Source organism: Mastigoproctus giganteus, chromosome 12, assembly GCF_048544385.1.
Source record: "Mastigoproctus giganteus isolate SK-2022 chromosome 12, ASM4854438v1, whole genome shotgun sequence".
Lineage (NCBI taxonomy): Eukaryota > Metazoa > Arthropoda > Arachnida > Uropygi > Thelyphonidae > Mastigoproctus > Mastigoproctus giganteus.
In genome coordinates, this window is record NC_143586.1 from 75,616,673 (window position 1) to 75,639,034 (window position 22,362).

At 35.9% G+C, this 22,362-nt stretch overlaps 1 protein-coding gene across 2 annotated transcripts in view; it reads left to right on the forward strand.

Moving 5' to 3' along the window:
• The window catches only part of LOC150077203 (cell adhesion molecule Dscam1-like), a 275,287-nt gene that overhangs the window by 248,366 nt on the left and 4,559 nt on the right, over nucleotides 1-22,362 (forward strand). Inside the window, exons 19-24 of one of the 2 annotated variants that reach the window (XM_090386702.1) lie at nucleotides 4,638-4,823; nucleotides 13,434-13,727; nucleotides 14,281-14,457; nucleotides 16,669-16,940; nucleotides 17,088-17,169; nucleotides 20,539-20,722. In XM_090386702.1, the coding sequence (XP_090242828.1) occupies nucleotides 4,638-4,823; nucleotides 13,434-13,727; nucleotides 14,281-14,457; nucleotides 16,669-16,940; nucleotides 17,088-17,169; nucleotides 20,539-20,722 (1,195 nt within the window). Of the gene's footprint in view, nucleotides 1-4,637; nucleotides 4,824-13,433; nucleotides 13,728-14,280; nucleotides 14,458-16,668; nucleotides 16,993-17,087; nucleotides 17,170-20,538; nucleotides 20,723-22,362 lie in introns of those variants that run through there. The other variant, XM_090386703.1, reaches the window with a different exon arrangement.

Consider the following 22,362-nt stretch of genomic DNA (forward strand, 5'->3'; position numbering starts at 1 on the left):
TCGGAATAATCAATTAGTCAAAGATATTGAGCTCTAATTTGTTACCAACCATTGGCAGCCTGCAGCAACATTTTAACGTACTATCTCTTGTTTGAACAATGCAATCATTTCAAACTATTCAAAATTTATTTGAAACTGTTCAAAATAGTTCACACTATTTCTTAAAAAATATATATTTTAGTTTTTTTTTCTTTTTTGTCTGGTTGCATTTATTTCTTTATTTTAATATCACCATTTGAAACATTAACAATCTCCAATTATCAATAAACATGTTGGCACACCTTTCAAAAATATAATTATTAATTATATTTACTGCAAAATGTCAATGTCATATTGTAGATGTCATATTGTAGAGTTACTTCACCTCGAGTTGCGTCGGTATCGCACTCGCAGTTCAAATAATAAAGCATTGCTCCAATTAGAAAAAAATAAACGTATTTATTTGTACCGTTTTAAATATAATATGATTAATATATAATATCAATAATTATATTTTTATATATAAAGAATTTATCAAAATTCAATTTCCTTTAATTCAACGTCCAATTTCCTTATTTTTTTTTGTTGCAAATATGACAAATGAGAACGAACTCTGATGATAGATTGGCAATCAATTATACCAATGGCCTACCTAGAAAACGCGGAAATAAAGATTAAATTCTTGAAAGTAAGCCTGCAACGCAATTCTGAACAGTTAGAAGGAAAGCAATGTCCATGTTGTCAACGAAGAATGAAAGCACACCGCACTTATTGTCATAAAAGCGGTTCGAACCTATAATGACAGTAATTACTTATCAATTACGTTCTATCACGCCAGGATTAATCAGAAGGACATTTATTTCTTCTTGAAATAACTTCCCTGGTAGCCTATCATTACGGAATCATGCAACCTTATCACTAATTGATTTCCCGATACCGATCAATGTTTGTGGGAGATATCAAAGTGGAACCATACACAGCCTGGTAATTAGACCCATTTTTGTGGCTTTTCATTCTCGTTAGGGTTTAATGGAAGATAAATTAAGTTCATTGCGTTAAGTAATGGCAATTAAGTGAACTCGCTCTTTACCAATAATCCCGAAGTATACTTCAATAACTAAAATAGTTTTCTAGTTGAATAAACTAACTTTCTAATTAAATTTTCTTCGGAGTTTTCAAGCAGAAAAACAATTTTTCGTCCGTTGTTTATAGTAATGAGGGACTGCATTAGCAAAGTCGACTATTTTATTTAATTGAACGGAAATAAGCCAAGTATGGGTTAAAGGATTTGTTATTTTAGTATTTGTCTTGCTTGGAGAGAATATAAGAACTAGTTTTTATTTAAAATGTCAGTAAATACTAGGAGTTACACTTTGGATTCAGGTTTATATCAACAGGCGCAGTGGTTTCTATTCCTTATTAGTATAAACTAGTTTTGTAGAATGCTGTTTAGGAGCTTTTAGTTTTTACTAGTAAGAACTTGTAGTAATGGATTTCGGGTTTTAACTGTAACAAATATACTTGAACAAAATCTACTACAGCGGGTTGCTTGTGAATTGGTAAATATGCAAATACTTTCTGTTATATTCGTTTCTTTTCCTTCGATATCGAAATATTTTATTTAGAGATTCCTTCATCACAAAATCTATGGGAACTTAGATTATCAGTGCTTGAAATCATCTAAATTTGAGCTCGTAATTAAAAATCATAAATTATACGATGCGGATTACACAAGAATTAATTAACTCAGACTTGATGGGTTGGGATAAACAAGGTAAAGGACAGATTTCCGATAAGTTCATAGTTTAAGGAAGTAAACAGCACTGCTTAAGCAAACCTACGAATGGGCAGGGCAGGATGCAGTATCAGAGTCTAGCGAAGCTTACATTAAAACATCGATCAAAGCAAACATCATTGATTTTCTAAATGTACGTAATAGTGATTCCGTAAAATTGATTCGGGGAATGTAGGGGGCATGCCTATACTGCCTTGCCAAAAGTATGCAACTCCAAAGTATTTATTTGCGAGGGTAAATCAAAAAGTAAATGCAACTTGTATGTAAAATTAACATCCCGTGTCAGAACACGCTCCATAAGTCAACGTACCTCTACGTTGTTATACAGGACTGTCGCCTGTTGCCTGCATTCAGTCTATTTTTTTAAAATAATAAATAGGAGAGTAAATTATTTTTTTTTATTCGCTCTCCTATTGCTTTTAATATTTCACCAGCATTATTGTAAAAATATTTTCAGGCTCTGGTCCATAATCAGGCTTAGTTGTCTCCTATATATTATTAATATCTTTACTGCAATCAGCGAATAGAAATAAGGTTTTACATGGAGGACTGTTGCACTACCCATAACAGCGACATTGCCAGTGCATTTACATAATAAAAACATTAACATGATTAGTCAAGTTATTTACAGAGGATATGTATTCATTTTATTTTTTTACCACTCCTATAAGAATGAAATTATCATGCTCGCTAGGTTCGGCAGGGTAGCCTCGCCTACGCGAAACACAGTTCATAGTATCACTTTGACAATCACTCAGCTGAAGACGAGAACTGTTCCTTGATAACACGTCTTCTGTAGGATTTGTCCTCAATGAACTACTCTTAGGAGTTTCGGGAGGGATGAGGACTCTCCAATTATACATTTGCTAACAACTTGACATATTTATTTCTCCTGCGTGTTCCCACACTTGGTGACATGAAGGTGTTGTGTGGAAAGCCATCTGAACTTACAGACCTTGTTGTGGATATCTGCAACAATGGATTTCCAGGTGTAACTGAACTGGATGTGATTTTAATGAGAACGCCATTTATGCAGATTTATTTAGATTTATCTTTAGAGCGAACTGTGCTAGGTACGTAATTAGATTCTTTAGGTTGTTGATGATTATTTCGGAAGCACTGTCTCACGGATCCAATAGAGGAGCTTCAAATCACCCAAGTAGCTAATAAATTCCGTTTGCTAGCAGAGGAATTGGTGGATTGCAACCATGAAGAGGAGCCGGAATAGAACTCCACCCTGAGAAACACAACACAAACTTTCCTTGCGAAAGATTTTTTATTCACAGTCAGGTGAAGAACCCTAATCGTTAGAAGCGACTTTTAAGAATTCTAGAATATTTCCATTGATCTGGTAGGGGAGAGATAGACTGTTGAACTGGAGGCGAGGACGGCATCAATGCAATTGAATATGGACTGGATACCTAGGTAAACAACTGCTATCTCAGCCCCATCTTGTAGAGCCTCCAGAATAGAGTTGCTGGTTGCCAGTAGGTTTGTAATGGTGGACCTACGTTTCAATGCATAATATAAGGAGAATCACACGGAAGAATCTGATTGGTTAAGATGGGTATAAGGCACGTCTCCATAACTTTGAGGATACATGAGGCTTTTATTATTGGTCTGAACCGTGTAACTGAGGTGGCTCCTTTTTTTTTTTTTTTTTTGATGAAAATGGAACATTATCGTTAGAAGGTAATGTTTGTTCGATATTTAGGCAAGTTTATTCTTCTGTGGAAAGTGATAGTGATTCCTGAATTACCTAATTTACCACACATTTTCTCACTTCGTGTAGAAATTCCTGGGATTGATAGCACTCGTCGGCTCAGGTTGAGAAACAGTTGCCATCTACACAGAAGGAAGTTTTATGGGTTTTTCACAAGATAGTTGAATTAAACGATCTCAAGGCTAGAGCTTCTTGTTGTTTTTCCACCAGAAACTGTTTTTTGTTCTCAAAAACTAATACAGTAATAAAACGCTTGCAGTTCAAGTCACAATATACTAATTCCTCATGGTGCTGGAACTAGGGTAGTCTTAAAGATCTCTTCAATCGGGAGTGTAGTTAGCTGATCTCAGGAGGGAGTAGTTTTTTCTAGTAAGTTATTCCGTTTTTCAGCCCTCACATGTACAGAAAAACATATCAAAACATGGCCTAAAATTCTAAGTCTCCGTTAGACTAACAGCAACTAATGTCTCATTCAATACAATCATCAAAACGATAGGAATTTAATGTTAGAAGTAATTAGTGTTGGCAAATGCGTCAAAACAAAATGATTAATCCATCATATTAAGTCAGTCAATGAAAGCTAAATCACACCAGAAATCACTTTTAACCTGCGCTACTCTAAAATTACAGTCGATCACCATGAATTTCTGACAGAGAATCTAAGTATGGAAATGCGAGTTTAAAATATTCAATATCTCCTTAAACGGACATTGAGAATTTTAGAGTGGGTCAATGAAATCGTTTCGGAAGAGGATGATAAAAATGCTTTCCAGGAAACTGATGGGTAATATAATAAGACCACAAGGGAAACTTTTATCTGATTACCACCAACGGAAATCCAATCTAGTCACAGCACGAGACTAAAACTCATTTTCTATTACTAGTGGTACATGCAGCACTAAAACCAGAAAGTGGTGCGATCTGTTATCCTTTCAGTCTCTCTCTCAAGTACCTCTGCGCCAGGATACGAGACGTGTAATAAATAATACACTTATCTTGTTACTTGTATAGCAAGCCTTTTTTTTTTTTTTTTTGCTCCTGCAAAAGGGAAACAACCAATAAAATATTCCTCTAGGAATGTATATAAAAGTGATACCACATTCTGCTTCGCTCTTACGAATGTTTATTTCTTTCCGCCAGGTTACATTCTATTCCAGAAGTCGGAATCTCAGGAATGGGAGGAAGTTCAGCTTCCGGAAGACCGTAACAGTTATACCTTCCGTGGTCTGCAATGCGGAATGCGTTATCAGTTCTATGTGATCTCTTTTAACAAAGCTGGTAGAGGTCAGCCAAGTGATATAATTTCAGGGAAAACCGACGGAAAAGGTACGATAATTGGTTTGGTTTATCACCCTCTTTTACTGTTTATTTAGCGTTTACAATAAAAGCATGTAGATAATGGTTTCTATTTATTGGTTGGCTGCTGTGAAGGTAGGAACCAAAATTGTTCGTCCTATTCATTGTGTGGGTGTTTCGAACAATCTTTCTGGCATTTACTCTGTTATATTTTGTAGAAAATTTATATTCCATTACTACCTTAATTCCATGAAGCATTTCTGTTGAGTTACTTGTATTTCGATAGAATTAGAGAAATTTACCTTTGATAATTGAACTTCACACTTGTAAACTCAGAGCGATGTCTTAAAATATCTAAATCTGTTTCACTATTTTTTTTTTCGTTTTTATTTAATTAATCAGGTCGATCTATTAGAACTGACTTAATTATTTTTTAACTTACAGTACAGTACTTCTTAAAATTATTAAATATTGGACTGGGTTATTTTACCTTGTCGCGAGAGACTAATTTGAACAGGCGTTTATTCACAAATGGAGCTAAGAAAGAGTTATGGATCAACATCGTATGCATGGAAGTCAACATCCGAGGTATATTTTAGTTTATAAATTATCATCACATCCTCAAAAGAAGAAATATTATCCTGACAATACAACTACAGGGTCCAATTAATTAGAGGCTTTAACAAGGCAATACTAGAGAGGATTATTTATCAAAATGATGTATTCTTATCTAAGAACCCATATCTGCTTCCAACAACAAAGTTTTTATTCCTCGTATCTGGTGGTCTCAACCAGCAGTGTTTGACTACGGAAGTATGGAGCAGCTGGTGTAAATCTCATTAACAGGTTCCATTTTGTTGCCATTAAGGGGGGTTACTCCAGCTGATTCATTCTAAGCACAGGAGTTCCTCAGGGTTCAATATTAGGTTCTCCATTTTTTTGTTTTGCTGTACACAGCTGTTTAGATTTTTATTTTCACTCTTTATAGATGTTTTATCAATGTTTTGATTCCTCTATCTGTTATACTGGTAATATGAGCACCCACACAAGGTTTAAAGATTTCGCTAACTGTTGTCAAATTGGTATTCTTTGTTGTTGTTCCAAGAAGTTTTTCCAATTTGTTCAAAAAATGGAATGTCTCCCTAAGTGCCCAAAATTCCTCGTATACTGCACTGTTATAGGCACAACTTTAACCACGCTTTTAAGTTCGAGCAGTTTCTTAAAAAAAAAGTTACTCCATTCCATTAAGACCCTGTTTTCCTTTTGAAACCGATTCGTGAATTATTTTTAGATTATGAATCATTTATATGAAGTCTCCACCATTCTAACTTCATTCATGTTATAGAAAGTGTGCTGAGAAGGTTTGGACAGAAAAGAAAATATCGTTAGCCTTGATAACTGTTGACAGCCCACAAGGGTCAAAGACCTGCTTTTTTTGTTCAAAACTGACACTGCTATTATCGATTTGCCTTCAGGTATCTAAAGATATTAAATGTTACGTCAGTACACGTAATTTTGATAGAGCCGCTCATAATTATGGAAAAGCCTCCATCTTTATTCTTTTGATGATGGTAAATAGCACAGCCAAGAGAATAAAGACGATGGCTTTTTTCATAATTATGGGTAGTTAAAGGGTAGTTAACTGCAATGGAATATACCAACTTGGTATATGACAGAAAAATATGTTAGTGAGTTTCACAATTACATTATAACAAAATTACAAATTATAATAGGAACCGTTATTAACCTACACTAACTGATTTAGTTACTCATAATTAGTTCAACTGTTTCCCGAAAAATTCGAAAATTATCGAGATGCAAGAAACTACAAGTTTTGGATATATTTTGTACACTGCGAAAAGAACAGGTCAAAAAAAAAGACCAAGAGGCTTCTCAAAGACATACAAAATAACTAAGTTAATATTCATAAATAACGGTAAAATAGTAATTTTAATTTATAAAATTATTAATAAAAATTTATGATTTGTATAAATATTACAGATTCTTTTAACTATTTTTAAAAATAATAAAAATAAATGAAAAAAAAATCTTTACACCTGTAACAATTTAGAATTCAAATAATCTAAATTTTATGTAAAACACTTTTAGAAAAGCTTTTTTTATTGTAACTTGACTCAACGTAAATAAATATTTTCTGTTTATACTCCGGGATGACTAAATGGTCAGAGGAGTTCAAGTGATAGACAAAATACAAAGAAACAGCACTGTATTTAGCAGTCATGGGTTTAAACCTTGGTCACTCGAGGCACGTGTAATTAGCACCCGTGTGCTTGACCACTCGGCTACGATGTAGTGTTAGTGAATACTTCATTTAACGGTAATTCAGTTTTTTATTTCATTTCAGAATTCTGTTTTTGTACAGCTATTATTTATTTCGGAAATGGTATTTCTCTCGTTTTACTGTAGTTATTGTAAGCTTACGCGTTGGTATTGTGCAAAACGGGCATTATGTAATGATCGCGGTGCTTTCATAAATTTTCCGAGTGAATAGTCGGCTTCGAGATAGGGACACTAACGACGACATTCGCACCATTTAAGGAAATCATCGTCGGTACTTTAGCCTCACGTACAACCTTCTTATTTCTATGGGTTAACACATAAAGGCACCTGCCTGATGTTCATTCGCACATAATTCTTTGCACTACAGACACTCGGATGCATCTGAAAGGCCGAGCTGCATTGTAGCAGCTCCTGTGTGAACTGTGATTACTTAAAATAACGCGATTTGATCGTTGAGAGTATCTGCAGTTTTACAATTCTAAATCATGTCGGGTCTCGTAAACACTTTTTTGTTTCTTTATAATTACATTTTTATTAAACACGCGCATAATCTATTCAAAGCGTGCAATATTTAAAGTCATATTTTAATGGAATGCGTTATTTAAGCGACTTATTATATGCGAGCTAATGAGAATATTCTATTATCGATTTTTCTCAGGATGAGTAAAAATGACAGTACGGAACTATTATAGCAGCGCTAAAGCGGCAATTTCTTGAACTAATATTAGTTTTAATGTTATATATATGGTTTAATTTAATTCAAATTGTATGTGAATATCTGTTATATATTATTTGAATTTACTATTCATTTTTATCTCTTAATCGGTTTATCACTAAAACGAGTTATCGTTTTATTATTCATTTGATATTCGTTCATTGTTTTAGATATTTAAGCTACCTTAGGTACTACAGACATTCCTGTATGCCCTATATCATGGATATGCATTTGATTGACCCTGATTAATGTCATTAACTAATTAGACAAAGCTACTGTAAGATCAGACGGTTTTCCACTATTCATCACATACATAGTTGACGTTCTACTTCATATTTTCAGACGAATCCTACAATCTGGAATCGTTCCACCAATTTGGAGATGTTATCATGTCACACCTATTCCAATGATTAGGAAACCTAAATCTCCGAAAGGTCTGCGAAAAATCTACATCAGTTGCTCTTTACTTAAAATCTTTGAAAAGGTAATTCAGCCAGCAATTGCCCAGCACTGCTTTGGTCACAGGCCCGAGTACCTTCATACCGTTTTGCCCAAGCGATCAGCAACTACCAATCTTCTAGATATCCTCTTCAGAATCCAATAGGCCTCAATAGCAAAACTCAGATTGACATCATCTTCCTGGACATTAAATCGGCATATGATATAATATACCTTCCAGCTCTCTTTTACTATACTGAAGCACTACTTCAGTCTGGCAGATACCTTGCTACAAATCTTGAAGTCAATCCTACTTCCCAGACATCTATCTGTTACTGTCAACGACTTCCAGGTAACTTTCGACGTCACAAGAGGCATCCCGCAGGGGAGTGTGCTTTCGGCTATCCTTTTCGCATCAGTTTTGGAACCTTTCCTAGCATGTAATTCTAACCGTGTTTCTTATGCCGACGATCTGATTGAACGTGAGCTCAAATCACACTCAATCAGATTCTTGATATTAACCAACATGCCTCTATACAGGTAGCAACATTACATTTAGATCTGACCACAAAAGTATAGAATTGCAAGAAACAATTTGCTGTGGGAATCCTCGCCTCCCTCTAAAAGCACTAAAAGAATATCATCAATTAAATTCCTTCAGAAAGAAAAGGTTTTGCAACTCTTAAAATACTATCCATGGGATTCTCTTAAAAATATACCTCTTCAGGACGCCGTTTCTAGTAATAAAATGATTAAATCAATTAAAAACAGAGTCGGCATCCAAACTTGTAAGACTTTCTTCTCAATCCAAACCGTGGTTCAAATCTCATCTAAAACCATACTTTAAAAGAAAACCAAAATGCCACAGGCAGTGGAAGAAGTACGGCACTTCATCAACATATATAAAGTATAAAAAGAGCAGAGCACTGTTTTAGCTCAAAAAAATTTAGGCGTACAAAAATTACTTAACGTTCAGGCTCAAGCATAATAAAAGAGCACTTTCTTCAAAAACAAGCGCTACCTTGCAGCATGACCAGACTTTGGAATGGATAAAATTAAATATGGAAACATGCAATTTTGACATCTGCAATGAAGATATGCAAAACAAATTTAAAGAATTCAATTCTTATAAACACGCAAATAGCGTTCAACATGAAATGCATCCTAATCAAGCCCTGCTAATCAACCAACTTGTAAACAAGGATACAGTTCAGAAAATTATTAACAAACTACGAATTGATAGTAGTGAAGGTCCTGACGGCATCCCTAGTTTTATTATTAAATTGTCCAGTACATTCATCATCGATTCTCTAGTTCATATTATTTCCAGTTGCATCTCCCAGCCATTCCTTCCAAGATTATGGAAGACTTTTAGAATTACCCTGATTCCAAAACAGGCTAGTAATAATAACCACATAAGCTATCGTCCAATTGCTGTATCGTCAATAATCGCTAAGATTATTGATAAGATCATGCTGCCATATCTTCGGGATGCGATCTTCGCTAATGCACCCAAAAACATGCATTTTGGTCCTACAGGGTGCTCTACAACAACAAGCCTAGCTAACATTGTGCGCATCCAAACTGCGTTTCAGGATAAAGCGCAATGCGATGTCTTTTACTTAGACATCAAAAGTGCTTTCGACAACATTGATCACAAGAAAGCCATCGAAATACTGAAAAATCATTTCCTCATTGACACAATGGTTATATCCTATCTTCAGTACAGCCTAAATCATAGAAATCTCATCTTCCCCACTAATACTGATAATATTCTCGTCACAACCGCAACAGGCGTTCCTCAAGGAGGTGTTCTCTCCAGTGTTATATTTTCAGCTTCTCTACAACCACTCCTACAAGAAAATCCAAATCTGCTGGCTTATGCTGATGATTTAAAGTTGTTTATTATTTCCAAATCCTGTGATGACGTTTCCAAGGTTAGCCATGATGCGAATTTACAGATGTGCGGAATCATCAAGTATCTGAAGAATCTCAATCTGACTATAAATACAAACAAATCTGCTCAAATAACTTATTCCTTACAGAAACAACCAAACCACATAGAAATTAAAATTGCAAATGTTTCAATTCCCAACGTATTTGCTCACAAAGACCTACGAGTTGTTTTTGACAAAAATCTTTCATTTAATTCTCACTATGTATATGTTGCTAAAAAAATTCAAAAATCAAGATGGTTGATCAAGCAAGAAACAGCGGCGATTCAAGATAGGAAAACAGTCATTAACCATGTTCAGAGATGCATTTCTCCCATTCTGTCCTATGCCTCCGAAATCTGGTCTGGTGCTCCTCAAGTTACCGTAAAAAAATTCCTTGCGCTAGAGTATTGGATTCTTAGCTTTTTTTTTTTTTTTTTTTTTTTTTTTTTTAGGAGCATTAGCAACTAAGGCCATATTGCTCCGGGATATGCGGTGGTCATTACCTGACCTTTCCGCATCCTCCGTATTTGGTGGTGACGGGCTCGAACCCCGGTCTAATCAAGAAGCATGTGCTACGCACTGCTGCTCCTTCCCACCTGGCTACGGAGGCGCCCCTTGGGTTCTTGGATGGCTGAACAATAAACTTCGTTTTCCCCATACAATATCCAGGCAACAGCTTTATAAAAACTTAAAAACAAAGCCTCTGTAACAGGTGATCAAAGAGTCTGGAGTCATGCTTCTTGCAAAGTTAATTACTTCTGCATCCAGTTCACCAAACCTAGCCAACATAATAGCTCCCACCAACAGAGAAAACTCAAGAAACCAACAACAATTCAAATCCAAACTCTCCAGACTAAAACAAATGGACAGGATGTTCCCCAATGCATCCCTTCGCCTCATAAATTATCACAACATTGATTGTAAGAGGTTGCTCAACTCTGAAGCCTACAGAAGTCTCATTTCCAAACAAATTATGAGAAATACAAACAACTGCCTGCCTGCCTGCCTGCAACCCAATAACTACATCCGAGAGCCAAATGCGATCTTCTGCAATATATATTTTTGATCATTATAATTCATATTCGTTGTTAATGTATATATAGAATATCCTATGTATTTTTATATACTGTATATATATATTTGTCTCCTTTGTACTGAATTTATGCCCCTAGCCTAGTGCTGTGATGGGCTTCCTGTAGTTGCAGTAAATGAAAATTTATTTATTTATTTATAATGAAACTGGAAAGCTATCTAGCCACAATTAGGCTTTGTCTGAAGCTTTCCAAATCTGCTCAACTATCGATAACCAAAACAAATATGGGTTAACATTAAAATAATTTTAAAAAAAAATGATATTCAAACCTTTGTTAGCGGGAAAACGGTGCAAAAATGACTTCCCACAGAGACTTAGGCCTCACCTGGTATGTTGGACACACCTCCCAGCCTCACTTTGTCAGAATGAGACAGATGCCGTACGCACTTTGGGCAGTGGCGCCAGGAGCTCGTTGGTGTGCATCAAGCCAGCGCTGCTCTGTCCGTACATCCTGAGGTGCATTACCCTTATTCCTCTCTATGCCTCTGAAATTTGGTCATCTGCTCCTGACTCTCACCTGAACGAGTACCTCAGTTTGGAAGATTGGTTGCTCAGATGGATGAACAGAGTGGTGGGCCACCCTTTTACCCCTCCAAATTCATCCTGCAAGCTAATCTAGGGACCACTCCCTGGAGACTTCTCAACATGAAAAGAAATGCACTCACGCTAGCACGGCTTATCATAGGCCGAATTAATGCTCCATCTATATCTCTATTAATCTCTGACCCAAAAAAGACAAGAGGAGAACACCCCGACTCCTGCCTTCCTCTGCGGCTTACGCTTACAAACATTGCTTCCCTTAGGGACATGTTTCTGGCCAATTGCCTCCAATCTAAAATAAATTAGGCATCCACCCTGACAAGTTCTGCGTTTTCCCTGGAAACTGGTTTTTTTTTTTTTTTTTGGTCCAGAAAAACAGGCAAATAGACCAGAGAACACACGCATTTACAGACAATAAATGGGAGGAATTCTGGGTGATCCTAAAATATAATTGTTTGTTTGATAATTTCTGCGAGGACAAGCTCTACAGAAAGTAAATCCTTAAGAACTGTTACCACCTATTGAATATGTGATAATTACCTGCGCCTGGACTTTTTTTGTCTGCTGCATTTATGTTCCTTTTACTTCTGCCTTGCTGTTCATTATTACAAACTTTGTTTTTATTTCAAGCTTATGTAAGTTGAATTCTGTAAATGTCTCAGGTCGAGCACACATGTACTCTTATGAATTGTGCATGTGGTTCCTCGCACAGTACAATAAAATATCGCAAAGTACAATAAAAATAAAATTATTTATCCTTCCAAAATATTATTGGATTAGTTGCCGGATTCCCTAAACGTTTATTGTTTGTTGAAAAGCCATTTGACAATCACTAATCAGCTAATGAAAATGTTTAACCACTTTGTTATTAATTTGTCCATATAACACACGCTTAAGTGGATGTTTAGAGATGAAACTGTTAATAATTTAAAGATATAAATTTAAATAAAATACAAGTGTAATTAGGTTATATTTAATTTCTAAATAATATCCAACAAATGTTTTTAATGACACTCAACTTGCGATGTTTCTGAATAATACAAAGAAAAAAGAAATTATGTAAAATATGGCGTGTTAATTAGATGTCATATTTAATATTTTCTTTCAAAGTTTACTGAATTATTAAAGTTTACTTCGGCTTTATAATGAATATTTAACTTGTTTCAAAGCATAGATGAAGATGTAATTCAAGTTTTTTCATGTACATAAATTTTATCTTTAATCATATTCTTTTTACTTATTTCTGAAGTATTTTTTTTAATTATGTTTCCATTAATATTTAGTTTGCGTAGTTTATAAATATAAACAGTAGCGGGAAGTAAACTTTTCCAACATTTTATATTCAATTTATTATTATTTATCTTTAATTCTGCTTGTAATTCATGAATATAATTATATTTATTAATTCTAAGAAATATAATGTTAACATTTTAATATAAATTATGTAGGAAATCTGAACTTTTAATGGGAATAATTCCTGGTGAATTCAAACATGTGAAATTCTTTACAAGACTATTGGGTCATACCGATATTTAAATATTTTAATGTGAAGCGCTTTCAAATTCGTGAAATATTCAACAGAAAATGTTTATTATTTATTTATTTTTATTTTATAGCCCCGATTGCACCTGAGAAGAAACAGCTCCTGGCTGTTAACACAACGTCCGTGAATGTGCAGCTGCAGAGTTGGCAGACTGGAGGCTGCCCTATTAATTTTTTCGTTGTGCAGTATAAACCACGAGACCAAAAAGAATGGATCCTTCTATCGAACAATATTCTACTAGAGCAGAGAACGGTTACCATCTCGGATATATTACCAGCTACCTGGTACACTTTGCTGATGACAGCACATAACGATGCGGGGGCGACAGAAGCAGAATACGTGTTTGCTACTTTAACTCTTAGCGGAGGTGAGTGGGTTTTTCTTTTAATTTTCTGCACTTTCAGCTTTAATGTCTTGTTTACTGCTGTTGGAAAACGTCTTTTTTTTTTTTTTTTTGTTCAAAAAAATGCTAAAAATCTGGTAATTAAAATAACAAAGAATATAAAATCTTCTCATATGTTGTTTTAAATAAAATAAACTCCATCTTAATTCCATATTTCTTTTAAATATTTAAATACCATTTTGTTAAAAATGGTATTTAAATATTCACCTTTTTAATTTTCATTAATGTGAAAATTAATTCCCTGCAAAAGAAAGTTGCTCGGCGATTAAATCAAGATTCCTGATTTCACTATGATGAAAGTCAGTAGCCAATTGATTCATTATATCATACAATATGATATCATATTGAAGTGTAGGACTCGACACAAACTCTAAACAGCTCAACTCACGCTCGTCATACTTATTTATTTATTTATTTTTTTGTTTAAGAGGTCTTCATTAAAAACAAAGAAAAAAATTCTTTATTTTCTGTAATATAAGCGAATTAAACATCTAACTTTATTTTCCTTTTATTCCAGCTACTGTACCTCCCTTGCCATCTACCTCGGAGTCGGATAAAGAGTTTTTACAGCAACTGAAGATAATTATTCCTGTCGCGTGCACTACTGTAGTTTTGGTGTTAATTCTTACGGTAGCGTGCGTCATCCTAATACGTAAGCGTCAAGCCAGCACCACGGCCCAACAAATTCCGCAAGGTAAATCAGGCTCCGATTAAATTTCACATTTTTTTTAAAAACAGTATTTTAATGTCACGACGACTTTCGAAACTTACGCAAATTCCCTGAAGATGGCGTTGATAAAGTTACCATCCTGCTCTGTTGGGGAAGAAAGTGGGAAATCTTCAGATTTCAGATTCGCCTGCTCCCGAGAGATAATAATCATGTTAGAGATAAAGTCGAATTTCTGTAACCGTAGTAAGGAAATGTTTAATATTTTCCTCTTCATAGTAAGCTGCGGTAATACGCTATATAAAGTATTTGGAGCTCTTACATAATCCAGAGAGAGTATTAATGGAGAATTTATGTAACCCAAACATCTCTTAAATTCTTATATTTTGCCCCTGCGGTGCAATGAAAATATGCATTAAAATATATTTTTGTAGGATCTATTTTGCTTTGTTATATGCCATCTGATGATATATAAGGAGTTGTCATTTAATTCGCGGACTGGTGAAAGATTTTATGTTTACAGCGCGAACTTTCCATAACTGCCGCTAGAGGCGCTCTTCCTGATCGCTACTGAGCAGACTGTGCGCGCATGCCAGAACTTGTCGAACTACTGTTGAGTGAAGAGAGTTTTTTTAGCCGCGTGTCACTAACGATCGTTTTGAAGCAAGTATCAAATCGGACATACAGACTGAACAGCGATGTGTGATTCGTTGTTGTGTCAGACGGGGCTTAAATGCATCGGAAACAGTTAAAGAGATGAATTAATAGCATGGTAATGAGTGTCTTGGTAGGATGGCCATATTCCGGTGTGAAATAGTTTCTCCACCAACAGATGCCAGGCCTCATACGGCTAATATTGTACAGGTAGTAATCACTAGCATAGGTGCTGAGTTTACGCCACATCCCCCTTATTCAACGGACTTAGCCCCGTGTGATTTCTTCTTGTTTCCACGTCTGAAGAAACTCTGAAGGGCATGCGTTTCGCGTCCGGCACAGAGATGTTCGCAGGCCACAACGGAAGTTGTGGCCTGCGAACATCTCAGTCTTTCGAAAAAAGGCTTTCAAGAAGCATTTAATGAGTGGGTACGACGGTGGCGAAAGTGCGTAAAGTTCAAGGGAGAGTATTTCCAGAAGGAGAAATCCAGAGAACGTTCAGATAATGACAATTAATATAAAATCTTGCACCAGTTCGCGAATTAAATGATCACCCCTCGTATAAAATGAGTCTCGGTTTTTTATTCATAAATGAATTATAAATATAATTTGTAAGCTTATATTTTTGAATAATAATGAAAACTACTTCATTTTTATAAAATGCTCTTAGATTGCATCAAAACACCATTCTCTCTTTTTAATCATAAGCATATATGTGTTTGTGTGTGGTGTGTGGGAATTCAATTAACATTCACTTGCTCGTAGGTTTTTTCTTTACAACAGTTTATTTTAATTTATTTGTTTTCATTCGAGTAGCTTCATTGTTGCTAGGGGATGGCTTCAGCCAACCTCACGGATTATAGAATATTCACAGGGCGATGCGGGGCATGTGATTCTCTGGCATTTATAATTGGGCCTGGTGTTGGGTTCCCCTGAAGTCCGATGTTCACAGTATGCATAATACGTATATTATAACAAGGTATACCAATATTTTAACTGTATTTTGATTTTTTTTAAAGTGACAAACATGAGCGAATTCGTCTATGAGTGAAAGACACTTTAAAAAAAAAAGAGAGAGAGAAACGAATAAAAGAAAGAAATAAAACAATTTTCACAGAGGTTCAATAAAACTGCTCCTTCAGGTGAAACATTACAGTTATAGAAAAGAAAGCGTTCAATATGGGAGCGTTCTCATTGCGGAACGTGATGTCATCCGGACTCGTGTGGTGCGTATTGATACAACGGAAGCATCGCGTTCCATTTCACAATATAAATAACGCAGGAAATATTTCGGCGCAATCTATAATTCTCAATAGACTTAAAAAGGAGGCTTACACCTTATTAATTTGTTCATTAAAACGCTTGCAGTAATGGTGTCCTAACACTTCTTGTCAGATAGTGCATTCATTAAACTGATCATGAAATAAGGTTTTCATTTCAAAATTTGTTTATTTATTATTTATTTTATTTTATTCTATTGAATTTTGAGATCACTCAGCTGCTGGTTAAAATTTTTACAATTTAAAATGGATATTTTTGTAAAGGTCATGGATTTATCAAGCATATTTCATCATTTATTTTCAGAGGAAGTTCGGGAGAACGAACCAGCAAAGACGGTTGACACAGTCCCAATGAGTGTTTGGGAGAAAGGAGGGAGAGGCGATCCCCGACTGAGCCATAGCCGAGAACAGCTCTACTTCCCAGCTCCTTACGCAACCAGCCGCATATCGATGTACTCAGCAGACGGGGATCCCGAAGGAGGTGGAGGAGGAGGAGGAGGTGGAGGAGGAACGCCACACCACTGGAGAACGGAGGAGAGGGAACACACCTATGACGTCCCATTTCTGCCTAGACAGGTGACCAGGCTGTAGAAGTGGGCGGGAAGGAATGCCCACGGATCATTGTTGGGTATTTCTGCTGACTTTGGTCTGACTTTTTTTATCTGACTTTACTTTATTTTTGGCTGTCGCGCCCATTAAAAGAACAAGTGCCTTATTTTGCAGACTCAATTCCTGGATTCTGGAAGGTACAGCATAGCAACAGATAACCTGGGACGGCACCTCTACCTGAATCCCGGTCAGCCATGTAAGAAAAGATATATTATCTTCTATTTTAAAGAATATCCCGTATTTAAATGTCGATTTTAATGTTCAGTACCCCGGCAGAATAAAATGAACATTCCAATTATTAAATATAATATTCTTAATACGCGTTTGGAATTTTGACAGAAAAGTTGATGAAATCAATGGTCGGTTCTTCCCTCCCCGAAAATTGCGCTGTCAAAGGCAACACTTTAGCGCAAATTGCACGTGCTGATGCTGGCTTGCATGTTTTTTATGGAAAGAAAAAACCCGCAGTGACTCACGGAGAACATTCCATCTTAGTCTGAGACCGATAGACAACCCCGTTGAAAAGTCCCGTAAGGAAGTTTTCTAGTTGGTAATGGGATTTGAATCTAGAATTTCGAAAGGGGTGATAAGCGATAAAGCCATTGTGCTCCTTGACTTCAGCTGAAGAATGCTTTGCATATTCGATTCGCATGACAGTTCAACTTCTACCGAAGAAAGCAGAGGCAACCAATGGAGAAGGAAGTCCATAGAGCTTCATAATGATACCTCCCAAGTTTGCAACAAAAGATGGAATAAATCCCACATTTAATTATCATGGACTGGTATTCGGAAGAAGTCTACCTTCACTGAAGCCAACGGCAACATGAGCTTATCTAGTTTGCGAATATGGTTGGTTCCCCGGAGAGTCTGGAAGCATTCTGATGAATCCAAATTCAGCAACTCGATACAGGTAAACTTATTTAGGTAGAATATTTCACGCATCCTCTTAGCAGCGAACATAGTGAAATCAATGCCAATGCAATCCACGTCTAAAACATCTGCCAATTTATTACTTTTTTGCTGTTCTGGAGAATCGCATCAGGCTAGCATATAACGAATGAGTTTTATAACTGCAAATATACATTCCAGGATACAGGCGTCACTTGTCATGTAGATGAACTGGATAAACAGAAGAGATTCTTTCTTCCATGAGTTTCACAGAGTTCTGAACCAGAATTGAATCTAGAAGCCAATTAATTATACGTTAAAGCATTACAATAAACTTATCTTTACTGAGAATTGTGGAATTTTCTTTTTATTCAGCCAAGGTACTGTAAGAAATTTTTAATAATACAGCTGAACCAAATACTAGCTTCAACGATTAGAAGGTAGAGCGAAGGATGTAATCAAAGCTTAAAAAATAATAATAATCATTCTCGGGAAACGAGGATTGCAATTATAATTAAATTTAGTCTTTAAAATATGAACCAATGGGCAATCTCTTTGAATTTAACATTTCATTCACGCAGTTAGAATAAGATTCAAACAGCTTTCCATTTTACGTGAATTTTCAGTTACGAGTAAATTGGCGTCGCATTTGAACTTTAAAAAAACAATAGCTACGTCAATTCCAGGTTCCATTGGAACATTAAGGAAAAATCGGTTGAAAGAATGCTTTTCGTTCTATCTTTCCATATATCGAAAGCTACAAGAAGGAACTCATTCAATTCACGCATGCATCTCTTTTTGTTCGTAATCGTTTTGTGCCCTTAATTACTTACCAAACTGCCAAAACTATGTATGCTTTTAATTCAGTTAATTCCATTACGGAAAACGAAGTAGAATGTAATAATTACTGCACATAGCCCTTTTTTTTACAAATATACAAGCAGAACGATAAAATTAACGCTTATTAGTACTAATGATACTCCTATTGGAAAAAATACAAGAAAAACTCTGTTAATTATGTAAATTGGATGCAGAGGGAAAATTAGTGCAAATAGTTGGATCATTAATGAAATTATAATACTCCACGTGAATGTTCTGCACTTTTTGGTAACTTGTTGCTAATGTTATGTTAATTATACTTTGTTGTAAAACTATTCTCGCTTCTTTCCTGCTTCACTCTGCTGAAACCATCACGTTTCTTAACGCCATTTAAAGACCTTTTTTTGGGTTCGTCATGTAATCAATGTAAGTAACGCTTAGCAGAAAAGATTGAAGTTTTTCCTTAGTCTTATATTTTTTTACTTCCTGCTCTATCGCACTGAGTAGGATGCAAAACAGTAAAGCTCAGAGTTTATAAGAAAGCTAGCACTTCTCGGTAAGTGCAGGAGTTAACTGTTTTTCAGTATACAGTATTTCTAAACATGGACATACAACGAAAGGTATTCAAAAATTACCATCGCAACTTCAAACGTAATAAAAACTCAAGTATAGGGGGAATGAGGTTTAGACGACGTTTACATCTAAAATAACATCTCTCAATGTTTTTTTTAAATACTTTTGTGTATTCTTTCATATTAATTACAGTTGGCATCCTCACCAAGTGTAGTATTTTGATTAGTTTACAGAGAACAAGTTAGGCAGGCAGAATTGAACTGCTACGTATACACTAATTTAACGATTATGAAATTATCACACAAAATGGTACATAATGTTCACGGTGACCTGATATACGTGTACAACGGACTTGAAAGGGTTGTACCAATGCTGGGTTTAAATAGTATGGTGCCATGGCACGCATAAATAATAAAAGCGAAAACACTTTACTCCTTTCAGTAATTGTGTTGGTCCGTGGTTCCAAAGACCTTGGAACTCTTTGGAACAATTACACCACTGTACCCCGGTAAACCGGAATTTCGATGGACGATGCCAACGGATTGTGATACGAATCTTTTCATGTTTCAAGAATGGTTAACATTATTATCTGGGGCTCTCCAACCTCTCATGAATCCCACACACAATGAATACTTATTTATAGCGACTCCATATCCTGTTTTATACAACCCTACCGTTTACAACATCAAAAGGTTCATTATTATTATTAAACAGCATATCCGATCGCCTCAATGTGATTTATTAGAATTTTATACTAAATCTGCGTTCTCTTGTTTTCTCCCTGTGGTTTTAATACGGGCGAAAAAGGCTGTTTTTAGAAACAGCTATTCTCTTTTGAGAAATATGCATCCCTGATGCTCTCAAGCTTCCTAAAATGCAACAATTTATTCCGAATATGAAAAAAATTATTAAATATTAATCTTTAAAATATAACCTTCCCTCATTATTTTTTGATAGTTTTTTCACGGTGTGAACAGCTCCCAAAAAATTAAGTCCCAGTATTTTAATAATCATTCAAAAGGCACCAAAAGGTTAAACCCTTTTGGTGACGTCAAAGAGTCCATCATAAATATCTATTCTTTTAAATAAATGGCAGATCGAACTTTTTGGCGGTGCCATTATAAAACAAAATCCAATCCGAACGATTTCTTAAGTAATTTTAATTCGAATTGCCCAAATCATGTTCAAAGAGTACTTCTTAATAGTAGCATATTAATTAATCTAATTCCATCGTATACTTCATCCCACGAGATTATTAATTGTTCAATTCTATGCATTCCACCAGCTGTAGAAGCCCCGCAAGAGAAGGTATTCGCGCCAGCTGATATATCGCTTATCAAATACTACGAAGAAGCCCTAATGGAGTCTTATGTATATTATAAACCTTTAAGAAGAGTCGGCCAGAGGAAAAGCAGGCATCACAGACATTACAGAGATCGTCGTCGGCGAATCAGACGATCAAACGTGCAGTAAGTAGGATTTATGAATATATAATTCTCTCTCTCTCTCTCTCTCTCTCTCTCTCTCATTTATCACATGATCTGCAAGCCGTCTGGGACGTTCATTCATTCAGAGGTACTCTCTATTAGTCATGTTCTTCTTTCCCAGTTGGAATAAGAAGATTTAATTTATCGTCTTTCAGAAATTTATTTCTGTTTGAAACAATAAAAGGTTACCAAAATACCCAGGTAAAATCCAATCACTAGAGAAGTGTATAAAAACCTAATGAATATATCTAATAAACTTCTTGGGGTATAATTAACTAACAATTCTGTTTTTTGAATCGTTATCAACTTTTATTATCTTACCACAGGACTGCGAATTCGTTATACTTTCAAGGCTTCTATTTCAGAAGATATCGTGCCAAAGTTTAATGCTAGTAAAGCTGCTACGTGTACACCTTACCCTTCGTATTCGCGAGGAATATGTTAATGGTGTTATCGCGAATGACGAAATTTACGAGTACGATCCCGGTCCCAAACGTGTCCTTTTAATGAATTATATACACACTATACACTGGCGGCGGATCTTGAACAAAATTTATTTCAAAATAAAATGCAACTTTAAAAACAATCTTTGTATGCCAGTATAGTAATATGGAGAGAAGTTGAAAAGTTTCTAGCCTCTCATAGAAGTTGTGAAAGCTGGAAAGTTGTGAAAACCCATTTATTTTTAAGCATAGTCCTCCATAAGTTAGCACACTTTCTGGCTCAATCCAATAGCTTTCATAACCCTTCCAGACAATATTCAGAAGATTTTGACTCAAAGTATGTAGTTTGGTTTCATCTATCGCACTGTCGAATTTCTGTCCTTTCAAGTCTTTTTGGAGATAGAAAATACTCCGATCGAGCCAAATCCAATAAGTAGGTGGATGCTGTAATATCTCCAACACACAGTGTTTCCTGAGTCACAAATGATGTGTGCATTATCATGATGCAAATGACCTTTGGCCAAATTCTCGCGCTTCTTGAGCTTCATTTCCTCGCGGAAACGTCTCAGTAGGTTAGGATAATACTTGCCCACGCTTAAATTGATAGCGGTACCTTGTTCAGAAAACCAACAATGATCACTTCTCCTGCATCCCAGAAGACGGATGCCAATTTTCCCTGCAACCACTCGAAGCATTTTACGAGAAGAAGAAGGGGGGGGGGTACTGCCACCGTTTCGATTGTTCCTTTGTTTCAGGGTCGAAGTGGTGCAGTCATGTTTCGTCTATAATGACATACCGCCCCTGAATTGAGCTTCGTTAGCTTAAAATGCTGCTCAGTCTCATGACAACGCCTCACTCTTTCCGCTTCCGATCTACATTCAGTGTTTTAAGGACACACTTCGAAGAAACCAGTCTTGCATGATCAGGTCATGAATGGCATCCACATTTGCAGACGTCGACACAGTAACTTCTCCCTCTGAGGGAAGGGGGTGCATCTTCAACACTGTCTCGTCCACGCTTAAATTCTACAACCCAGTTTTTGACCGTGGTGTATGAAGGACAAGGTTCTCCTAATATTTGCTCCACGCCTTCATGAATTTCTTTTGGCAACATTCCCTTTAAATGAAGGTACTCAATGACTGCATGCTTGATTTTCTCAGCTTCTTTCACTTTCTACAC